The sequence below is a fragment of the Cinclus cinclus genome, chromosome 2, assembly GCF_963662255.1.
Source record: "Cinclus cinclus chromosome 2, bCinCin1.1, whole genome shotgun sequence".
Lineage (NCBI taxonomy): Eukaryota > Metazoa > Chordata > Aves > Passeriformes > Cinclidae > Cinclus > Cinclus cinclus.
The window spans coordinates 106,886,504-106,898,523 of record NC_085047.1 but is presented as its reverse complement, the minus strand read 5'-3'; the positions used below and the strand labels follow the sequence as shown (position 1 = coordinate 106,898,523).

Sequence of the window (12,020 nt, the reverse complement as noted above, 5' to 3'; positions counted from 1 at the left end):
CAAATACTGGAAAACATACCATCACGCCATAAATCTCAGAGGAGCTTCGTACGTTTGGAAGTATTTCCATAGGAATATCAAAGAACCTGAACACAACAAAAAACAATGTATATTTTATAGCCAGTGCTAAATGAGAAAGCATTTTACATTTATTTTCTTAAATAAGTTTAAACTATAAAGAAAAGCAAACAACTATAAAAGGAACTTTTGTTTCTAGGTTTTAATTTATAGCTATGTGTTCTACCACTTGTTACAGTGGACATTAAATTTTGGAGTAAAACAGCATATATTTCAATTTTTGAGGACATATCCAACTCTTTTATATAGCAATCCATGCTTCTTCCAACAATATCTTAATAATACACTTGTTAGTAAATTCAAATTACAAATAGAGATACTATCATTCCAGCTGCTGTACTAATTTGATTAAGTAATAAAGAAGCTATTGAATCACAATATTCTGAGTTGGAAGATCCACAAGGATCTTGGGTGAATGGCCTATACAGGGACTGAACCCACAGCCTGGGCATTATAAGCTTCATGCTCTAATCAACTGAGCTAAATGGTTTCCATGATCCAGGCCTCCACCTACAGAAAGATTCTGCTACTTTTAGTTAATTCCAGACAGCTGTAAATTGGACACCTGGAGAACAATGAATCTAAGTTATTAATGTCAACTGTAAATAGAACAGTACCTGCTGATCTTAGTTTACGTAAGAGATTCTTACCTTTAAATTAGTTAGAAATTATTTAAATAATAGTATTACTGAAAAACTGAGCTTACTTGCAGAGCTCAGGATCCCATTCCAAGGAATGAATGTTGAATAACATTGTTCTACTGGCATTGGTGACATCTGTACAGTGAATGCCTCCATTCTTTCCCCCTGTCAAACTCTGAACAAAAATATCACAGCATTCATCAAGGAGAAATATAGGCTTACTTCAACAAATTACAAAAAAGAATTCAAAATCACAAAGTTTTCACCTTGGGATTAGGAACTCTGGTATTTCTGCAACAGCTAAAGAGGCAGACTTAATACTTCCTAAAGTCCAAGATTTTTCTGAATGTGTGAGCAAAGTTTTACAGCAAACTATAATGGTAAACTACACATAAGCATCTAGAAAAAATGTAGTGGTACAGGGACAGTAAAAGTTAATATTGAAAGGAACTTCATTGAAATTTCTGTGGTAGCTTTTATTGACATCATTGTGTCATCAGTGGGCATCGTGTACCATATGCACAGATATTTACGTGATACGGAAATTCATTGTAAGAAGAGTGTTAATAAACTTACAAATACATACCCATATAAGCCATGAATCAATAGTCCCAAACATAGCTCTTTGATCCTCAACTGCTTTCCTGATCTCTTCCACATTATCCAAAAGCCACCGAAGTTTCACCGCACTAAAATAAGTGCTGAGTGGAAGACCGGTCTTGAACTGTAAAATTTAAAAAAAATAATTTAAATGCCGTGCAAGTATCTTTTCCATAAATACTGTAGCTATATGTGAAAATGGTGAAAATAAAAGAAAAAAATACAAAACTCCGAGAAATTACTCTAACTTTATTTAAATAAGTACTAAACATACAACAAACAAGTTTGAAAACATCAAAACCAAATAGCCAGTGCAATAATGGACAAAGATCAAAGCTGATCTAAAGGCAGTGCAAAGATCATCTACGTGGAAAAAGTTGTTTGCAGAAGGCCTGTCTTATCTAGGATATCTCCATATGACTAGACAATAAGTAACAACAACAAAAATGAGCAGGACAACACAGGAAATATGAAATTTGAATTCTACTAGAACTTGAAAATTTAGTAATTTTATATAATTTTTGACCTCTGTTTCCTGCCTATAGGAAAACATATAATATAAAAAATACATAATACTTATACAATCAGTAAAGGACAACATTAATCAAACAATTGTGACACCTTTTTACAAGTGGTTTTCAAATTCTTATATATATGCTCATAAAAAAAGAATGAATTTGCTCTTTATGAATGATCTTCCTAGTTCTCAGATTGGATGCAATTAATTTCAATATTAAGGCATGAGAATGGATAATCCATTTCATACCAGTAAATTATTTCTCAGTTTTTTTCCTACTTAAATTTTTTGTGCAATGTTTATTTGATATTGGCTAGATAGCACAGGATTAAGTTTCACTATTACTCATTTAACTTCTCTAGTGAGAAATTAAAGGAGTGTTAAACATTTCTGATAAGAAAATTAAAAATTTTCTAGTCTCACATTGGTGTCTTATGCTCATTTTTTATTATTTGATAAACTTAGAAGGGACTAGAAGCTACAACTTACTTTGTTTTGGGGAGTTTTAAATATATATATCCAAAACATTGCAGCAGCTATCATTTAAGTGTTCTGGAATATCTCCTACCTTAGAAAAAGTTTTGTTTCTCCCTGGAACTTTTTTAAGAAGACGTTCAACTGTTGACTGGGTTCTCAAGTCAAGCCACACTAAAAACATGAATAAAATTAACTGATCAAGTGATTAATACACAAAATGTGACACGTTCAGCCTGCTTCTACGAAGCCAAAGCTCTTCCCAGTAAAATCCTGTCTATGCTTCTCTTTTCATGTAATTGAAATATTCTATTGTCATTATATTTTAAAGGCACTGTTGTAAAAATTAAAATGGTTAGATAAACTCATTTGATTTAGAAGAACAAATGAGAAATAAACATGATTTTCCACAAATAGGAGATATACTTATCAGAATATAAGCAAGTGACTGATGCTATTTTGCAACTGCGACTAAATTAAGAGGTTAAAACAAATAGGTTGATTATTTACTACTTCTATGTAAACTTGCAACTAAAAGACTACGTTGGAGTTATCAGGGTATTGCTGGGTATTAGACAAAGCTGTTAACTACATACATCTGACTATAGGAAAGTCCTGGTTTTACAGTTCTTCTATGCCAAGCTATATCTGGCACTTGATATGACCTAAAAACTAGTTCTAGACAATTACCATTTTTCAGTATCTCAAAAGCTAAGGTAAGTTAAAAATAAAACTCTGAGTATTAATAAGCATTTATTAAGTAATCAATAAGTATTCACCAAACCTACTTAACATGATTTTCCTTAAAAGTTAAATCAATGCATCCTGAAAATTTCAAAGGAAGTGACTGGTGCAAGTCAAAGCAATTTGTGCCAGGAACCACTCAGGAACATTGGGGGTTTCTTTTGAAAAACCAGTAAAGTGATTTATTAAGTAATAATTTTTATGGAATAGGCTTTTTAAAACTGTGCTGGCGTGTATGCAGACACACATTTTAAAACACAGATATCAAAAAATCCAAGAAATTACTAGGCTAGGCCATAACCAGATGAAACTGGAAACTTCAGGAAACTGAACAGGAAACTTCAAAAGCATTTTTTCCATAGCATGTTCATATTATGATATTGCATATTTAGAAAGTATCATATTTACCAATAGCATTATAAAGAGGTTCTCCAGTTGTCTTGTCCCAAACCACTGTTGTTTCTCTCTGATTGGTGACTCCAATGGCTTCAGGACAAAATAGAAAGTATCCTTTTCAGAAGGTTTGTTTTCCCCTTTTGGGGAGGTGAGGGAGGGAACGGAGAGGTGGAGAGGAGGGAGGAACAGGTAAGGAGAAGAGGAAAGTAAATGGGAAATAAAAAGCTTCCAACTTTTTCAAGGTATAATCTAGAAATATTACTTCTAAGAACTCATCTTTTCTGATTAACCTATATGCTCTAAACCTCTCTCTATTTTTTTGGCCACAAACTGAGACAGCAAGAACACTAAAAGGGAAAACAGCTTTCCTAAATTGAAGTCCTAAACTAAATTGCAGAATTTCTTCATCACTTGTCTCTGTGATTTTACAAGCTTAGGTTAAGCCTACTTTGTAGATTCTCCATTGCTAATATACACAAGGGACATTTTTTCTCATTATTCCTCCCAAAAAAAACCTCTTTTCAAATTAAATTTAACATTTTATTTCAAGCTGGCACATGCTGCCACCTTTCTATTTAGTAACTTAAAAACTATGGTATCTGAATTGCTCAACCATGAGCATGTATGGCCCTCTACCCACAAGTACCTCTTATGTTAGCGATGTTTATATTCAGTTGTTTCATTTTCTCACAGGTCTTTTCCACACATTCATAGACAGAGTTTAATATTTCCTTTGGATCTTGTTCCACCCATCTTTAACAAACAGCAAACACCAGTTAATAAAAAAATACATAAAAAGAAAAGAGTACTAGTCTGAAAAACAATATGAGCATTTTAATACAATTATAGCTTCAAACCATGCTTTACATATCTACAAAGAGTTTTGCTTTGTTTTATTCTATACCGAGGGCATTGGCAGCAAATGGTAGGTCAGTTAGGAACAAACAAACAAAACCTCAGAGAACAAACTGAAAACCATAATTCAAATGTAAAAATTACCAGCTTTATCACCTTAAATGAAATGTTAAGTCTCATTTAAACTTCAGTTTTAAACTTCAACATTTAGACATTAAATATGTAAACCAGTGATCAGAGCCAAACACCAAGTACTTTTAGTTTCTGTAACTCAGGCACATTCTGGACACCCAGTGGGAGGTATTTTATGTCATTTTTTCTGCCAGTCTCTAATAGCAGTTACTCTGCTACCAAGAATTATTAATCAGCTTCAGTTTTTTTGACTCACAGATAAAAATACATAAGCTCTATCAAGCTGTACATAAATCAAAAAATAACATAAAAGAAATCATACCCTTCTCTAGGGAATTCTTGCTTTATTTCCACTTGATGATGACTCAAGAGCTCTGCTGTTTCTGCATTAAAAACCTGCAAATAAATTGCACAATGAAAATTTCTATGAACACAGATGCTTAAATGACAATAATTAACATTTTTTTCTTTTGAACAAATGCAATGCTGTGACAATGGATAGCAATTTTCTATTATAGATCCCAATATCTATATAACAAGGATTGAAATACAGGCAGTTTTAAAATTAAGGTAGGCAAAGATTATTTTGGCAAACTTTACTGCCACTCTGTCGGTTTTAACTGCTATTTTTTTCCTTGATGGGTTGGAAAAGAACCAGTGTTTTTTGTGTGGTGGTTATAGAAGTTAAACTCCTGATGCATTTTAGATTATCTTTCAGTAAAATACCCACTGTTGCTGATAATAACATTTCTTTAGCCCTTGCTGTGACATTCTATTGTCGGAGTTATCTGCACATTTTCTTGGGTTAGCTCACTTTTAGGAAGGGTGAAAATCTGTGACAAAACATAGAAAGGACCGAACTGAACAACAAGAAAGTACCTAGGCAAAACTCATTTTGTTTCAAAACAAGCTACAAATACAGAGCTCATGAACAGTCTGACAAGAATACAACTGCAGCACCACAACACATCAAAAAAGAGAAGAACGTGAAAAGTAAATTAAATTTGGATACACTACAATAAAAACCAGCAGAGTAGAGAAACACGGGGACTCTATCAATGAATGTTCTTAAGGAATCACACGCTGAGGTTCTGCCTTGCAGTAGAAGCTCATTGAGAATGCACAACCCTCATTAACCAGCAGTGGCCTGCTCCCAAAAGGAATCTCTGCCGAGGCCAAGCTGAGGGTCACACAGTGAAACACTCAACTGAAGTGTACAGTGAGTGAGCTACAGTGCTTGGCTGGCCAGTGGTGGCAATCCTGTGGGAATGGTTCTTTCTCTCCAGCACCACGCAGAAACGTTTTTGTGAAGAATGTTCTGAGACCTAGAAGATAAAATCTAGCAGCAGGTTCAGGTGAACTGCAGAACATGTCAGTAGGACACCATCCTACCTTTTTATGGCAAGCACAGCTGAGCAAGATTTAGAAACCACTTGCATGATAAACAAAATCCAGTTAAACCTATCCACCTTCTAGGATACAACTGAATCTTTTCTATACTTGTTAATGCTCTCTTCTCATTCCACAAATTTTAGGAATTTTTCTTAAAGCTTTTAATCCATAAACTCACGGTATCATCTACATGCATACTTTACTCTGAAACTACTAGAACAACTCAGACAGAAAGGAGATGAAGTCCTGATTCAACAGTTACTTTGGAACCTTAAGGAGTATCTTTAGAGTGAAACTTGGAAGTTTAGAAACATTCTACTTCTATATTAGAATTGGAGAATAATTCAGGCTGAAAGGGATCTTGAGAGATCTCTAGTACAACCTCCTGCTCAAAGCAGGATCAGCAATAGGATTAGATCAGGTTGCTCAAGAACTTCTCTAAGCAAGTCAAACAGGACAAACTCTGGAAAACACTGAAAGCTCCACTGCCCAGAAAAGAAGTTTTAAAAATGTGCATGATCATTCTTTTCTTCTATCAGCTAGAAAGATTACATAGGAAGAACACCATTGAATTATTTTTACTTTATGTACTTATCTGTGTTTCATCTACCAGCTCAGGCTTGACATGGATCTATTCTAATAAAAGAGAAAGCTCTATCAGTACTACACATTTGGAAGCAACTTGCATAATGGGATATGGATCACAAAATGCTACACAACATGGTTAATAGGAGAGGTTGTTTCGCATGCATGCAGCAAGATTTCTTTACTTGAAATTGCCTTTCTGTCAAAAGCATATTTACATTTGCTAGGTTTTTAGAATAAAGACAGAAAGATAGAAGACTTTTTATTTAATCTGTATGTAGAAATCTGACATACTAACAATGTTAAGTATCATGTGGTAATCATTCACCACTAATCATTCCGTATTTCTTGAAACAGAAGATAATAGGAATAGGATTCCTATTGGTATAGGAAATACAGATTCAATTAGACAAAGTCATCAAGTCAATGTGGAGTGTGTGACTTGCAGACACATCAATGAACTGTGACAGGAACAGATTTTTAACTGAAGCAATAATGGTATAAATGCACAGATTTTTCACATCATAGAGAAGAGCTAGCAAACACACTTTGCTAATCCATCACAAACAAACCCACAAGCTTCTGGCATTCTCAACAAAAGCAGCAGACGCTCCCTATTATTCAGGGCAAGGGATTAAAAAGTTTCACTTGGGGCAATCCCTGTTTGAGGTCTAGTGGAAGCTGCCCCTGCCCATGGTGGGCAGTGGAACTAGGTAATCTTTAAGGTCTCTTCTGACAGAAATCATCCTATGCCTCTATGACTTCTACACTGATAATCAGAATCCTGTGTGGAAAGATGCCAGACATGAAAGAGTCACTAAACTTAAACCTACATAATTATAAATAACATAGGGAATAAATAGAACAAACGGGACCTCAAAGCCTTTCTTTCCCACTCCCGCCAAAAAACCACTACTGTTGTCAAAAAAAATCCCCTACACAGTTCCTGTTTGACAGTGAAGAGACAGAAAAATAAGTGACAGTAAGTAAAAATAATTCAGATAATGTCAATACATCCCTGTGGAAACAGGTTTGAAATATATTTCTGTAATTTGTTGGGACTAGAGGCTTTCAACCCATTCATATTCATTAAGAACTGATTCCAGTTTATAATACCAGTTTCTCAGTTGTGTGCATGTGGGGGGTGGGAAAGCCAGTCAGTTTTGCCCCAGTTTTATCAGGAGTAGTCATGAAGAATTGTCTAGGTTATTAGGACTTGAACAGCTGTCTTGAACAGAGATGAAAGTGAAAGCCACCAGATATATACAGAATTCTCTAGTGAGAAATTAAAGAAAAGGACTAAACAATATCCTCCCTCTATTCCCAACAGAGAATTAGAGCTTGAGCCTTGAATCTCAGGACTGCAGAGAAGAAAGGCCTATATAGGTGTCTTGTACATGAACATGCAGAGAGGCACAGGGGCTGATCACTTAATTCAAGCTTTTTATAGGGTCTTTAATATAACGCATGACATCACATGAAGGAGTACAGTTGTGTATTAGGTTCATGTTTGTTTATCTTAGTGGAAAAGAATTCATATCAATCAGTTGTAACAATTTTGAAGGAATGAACAGAAATACATGGCTCATGGAAGTGATGCAAGAACCTTCACAACTGAAAAGATAATAATAAAAACACATTTAGAAGTAAATTTTCATATCTCTCAAGCTTTGTCATGTAACTCTGGCTGCAAAAAAGCTATTTCTGTTATTCTACGCTGTATCTTCATAAGTTTCTATCAAGCTGGAATAGCCATGGCTTTGCAGGCAAACAAGCTCAGAGCTGAAATTTTGAAATTGCATTGAAATCAACCCAGCTGGAGCAAGGATAAGAGACAATAATTCTCTCTCTAGTATTTAACTAGGAGTAGCAGCATCTGGATTTATGAGTAAGTACAGTTCAACAAGTCTCCTAGAAATTACCTTTCTTGGAAGGCTTGAGATGGATGAACAGATCTTCCTCACCATCTACGAGGTGCTTACAATAATGGGATTTAAAAGTAAAACTACACTGCATGTTAAGTGATAAGAGGTAGGGGAAAAACTGTATTTACAATATTTTAAACCCTTCTTGCTAGTTATACAGTGAAGTTTTTCTCTTTCCCAAAAAGTCATGTTGCTTCAGTAGACATGTAAAATGGATTCCCATCTGAAGAGAATGTGGAGGATAAAGCTACAGCATAGAACTACCACTGTATGTGTGCTGTGTGAGGCAGTGCTAAATAAGGAGTGACAGTACCAGAAATGCACCTGAGTTCTGGTGCTTCTTTAGCCTCTGTGCTCATTGAGCCACCTCATTCACACAAGCAGGAGAAACAAAACTTGTGCCTGTGCACAAGATTAATTTACTCTGAATCTCAGGAGGTCACCTAGCCCAACTCACTGCTTAGGTAAGCCTAAGTTTAAAGCCAGGCTGTTCAGGGCCTTTGCTAGTCAGCCACTGAGTCTCTTCAAAGATGGAAATTCCTCACACCATCTCAGCCTCAGATCCGAAGTCCTCAAAGTGAAACATTGTTTCTTTACGTCTGCAGGATATTTCACTTGCTGCAGCTTGTGTTCACCGCCCATTGTCTTTTCCTGTGCGCACCTGAGAAAAGGCTGGTTCTGTGTTCTCCACAAACTGTGGTTAGGTAGCTGAGGACACCCCTTAGTCTCTCTTGTGAAGAAAGAACCCTTGATCTTCCAAACCCTCCTTCCATGGCCTTGTCCTGCAGTACAGGGATTCTCTTGGTTGGATGAAATCCAGTTCCTCCAACTCTAGTCTACTGCAGGGTCCAGCATCAGACACAATGTTACAGATGCTGTCTCCAAAGTGCTCCACAGATGGCAACAATTACTTTCTGAACTTCTCACAATGTGCACCACCACAAGCAGACATTGCTCACATGTATCCAACTTGAGGCCCAGCAGGAATGGGTCTTTTTTTCACTGAGCAGCTTCCCAGCTTTCTGTCTCAAGTACTGAACTTTGTCAAGCTTCATGAATATTCTGGCAGGCCCCTTCTCCGACTGGAATTTCAGTCAACTGGTCACCCCCATCTGAGAAAACATCCCAAACATCCCCAAACCTTCAACCATGGCTGTTGATGAAAAAACTATGAGGTATCAGACCTTGCTACTGACTGCTATGGACACCTCTGGTAAATTTGCCACCTGTAACTGTAAAGTTACACTCTGAACTGCTGACTAGTACTCTTTGGCCCCATTGGACCAGACAGCTTTTCATCCAGAAGAACTCTTTGACCTGGTCAAATCATATGTCTTCCACTTAAAAAATTAGGTAACAGTTGCGCTGAACACATAAGTTCGAAGTAAGTAGCAAGTTGATTTTGACTTGTGATGTGGTAAAGACAAAAACTTTTGGAAACTTCGTGTTAAAAAAAAAAAAATTTAGAGAGCTCTGTGAGAAACGTAACCAAAACTAAAAGCAAAAGGCCAACAGAGCCAAGGAAATAATTTGGGCACAGACAACAATACATTACATTCTAGCTTAAAATATTTCAACTTTAAAAATATTTCTTCCAACTGCAGCAATCCCCTTCCAGTGCAGAATTCTCCAGATAAATGTGTTGTTATTTGAATGACTGATGTGAGTTGTAGCAGATCTCTGCACATGTTGCCCTCTTCTTTCCCTGTCTCCTGTGCTCTGATTTAACTCATTGATGACGTATCTTATCTGCTTAAGCACATGTAGCTTTATTATCGTAATGACATAATCACACTGCCAAGTTTAAGGCAATGCTGTACTTTGACATTGAGAGACACTGAGATGGATAGAAGAAGAATTTAAAAGTGACCAACACAATATACTTCTGGTAAAAATTAGAAAGCATCTGAATCTTCTTGTAGACAGGCAAAATCTCCCCAACAGCATAAAAGCCAGTGATGAATGTGTATAGTGTAAGAAATTCCTCCTAAAAGGAACTTGTAAAAATATTTGTAAAAAGAGCTTAAGTTTTACTTCTACTAGTGCTATCCTTTTTAGGATAAGAAAAAAAGTTAAATTGGCATATGCCTAAAAGCAGATATAATTTATCTTCATGTGTTACAGGGACCTACTTCAAGTTTGTTCCCAAAAAGGACTCTTGATTGGCATGCAAGGCAGCCCACTGGTGTCATTTGTCAGTTTGGAGTTTCTCTCCACCCCCAGAGTTGTGTTTTGTCATTTGACAATCGCATGAAGGTCGTGATATTGAGTAATAATGGTAACATAGGTCAAGAAGATATTCTAGTCTCCTGCTTCATGAAGGAATGTTTCACATTGGGGAAACATTAAAAAAAAAACCAAAAAAACAAAAAAAAAAACAAGACACCAAAAAAACCAAACCAACCAACCAACCAAACAAAACAACAAAAAAACCCCAATCCAAACCAAAACATTCAGCTTCCCAATTATACATTCTTTGCACATTTGGCAACTTTTGTATCTAGTAATTATTGCTATTCCACTTTCATGGAGGAAATTGTCATAGAGCTTTAATTAAGTCAAACTACCAGGACTTAACTGACTAGGGGACAGTATATTTGTAGAGATTTGTAAGCCAAAAGTATCTATAGTAAGTTTCATACACAACAACACTAGTTACAGTCTATTGCATAATATAGAAATAACGAGATCCTTCAACTAAAGGGTCAAATATATGATTTATATATTAATTCTTCTATCCTTAAATCTTCCTCTAGTGCTTAAACAAATAGGTGTTTAACAAGGTGTGCAGTTTCAGCCACCTGAATGCCTACAGGATGCACTGACATTAGGGCTGGAACTGCAGCAGTCACTCCAGCAGGCCCCGGGCAGGTTTTAGAGGGGAACACAGAGGAGTCATCGCATTGTTTAAACAGCGGCTAATCACAGTCACCCAACTCGCACGGATCTATTTCCCCAGTGCCTGAGGACCTCGTCCATTTGATTCCATTCGGGGCGAGATACCCGACAGATTGAAAACTTGACAGGTTGCAGACGCAGCCAGCTCGGAGCAGCGGGATCGCGCGGTCCCCTGGAGCAGCAGCAGGAGCCGCTGGTCCCGGGCTCCTCGCGCCGCGGCGGGAACGCCACGGACGGACGGCGGCGGATCCGGCACCACCGGGCCGAGGGGCGCCGCTTCTCCGGGAGACCGGAGGCTGCAGCCAGGACAGCGCAGCCCGGCCCTGCGGGCCCGCTCCCCTGCCCTTCCCCAAGGGCACGGCAGAGGCCCCCGCCGGGACGGAGGGGAGAAAGGGCGCGGAAGCCGCTGCTCCCCTCAGGCCGCGGGAGCGCCGCCCGCCCCCGGTGCCGCCCCGATCGCCGCGCTGTGCTCACCAGGAAGCGGGTGGAGCTGGTGCCCTGGTCGATAGCTCCCACCAGCGGCCCCAGCGACGCGGCCATGGGACCCCCTCAGCGCCCGCTCCGCTCCCGTAACGGCCACGCCAGCGCCGCGCGGACAGCTCGCGGCCGGCGGCGCGTGGCTGCCGGGGTGAAGCCGGCGGGGGGGGCGGGGCGGGGGGCGCTGCCTCGCGCATTGTCAGCCCGCAGCCAATCGGCGCCCGGGGCGCGGCGGGGGCGGAGCGCCGGGGCGGGGCCCGGCTCGCGGGCGGGGGGGCGCGCGAGGGGGTGTGTCACGTGACGCGC

General features: G+C 38.6%; 1 protein-coding gene across 2 annotated transcripts in view; it reads right to left on the bottom strand.

The window, feature by feature from the left end:
* Window positions 1-11,777, bottom strand: part of GK (glycerol kinase) — a 28,484-nt gene extending 16,707 nt beyond the window's left edge. For both annotated transcript variants that reach the window (XM_062515165.1, XM_062515166.1), the window contains exons 1-8: window positions 11,712-11,777; window positions 4,760-4,833; window positions 4,097-4,203; window positions 3,463-3,540; window positions 2,405-2,484; window positions 1,306-1,443; window positions 785-894; window positions 20-86 (exon numbers count right to left, since the gene is read on the bottom strand). In XM_062515165.1, the coding sequence (XP_062371149.1) occupies window positions 20-86; window positions 785-894; window positions 1,306-1,443; window positions 2,405-2,484; window positions 3,463-3,540; window positions 4,097-4,203; window positions 4,760-4,833; window positions 11,712-11,777 (720 nt within the window). The remainder of the gene's footprint in view (window positions 1-19; window positions 87-784; window positions 895-1,305; window positions 1,444-2,404; window positions 2,485-3,462; window positions 3,541-4,096; window positions 4,204-4,759; window positions 4,834-11,711) is intronic.
* Between the last annotated feature and the right edge of the window lie 243 nt (window positions 11,778-12,020).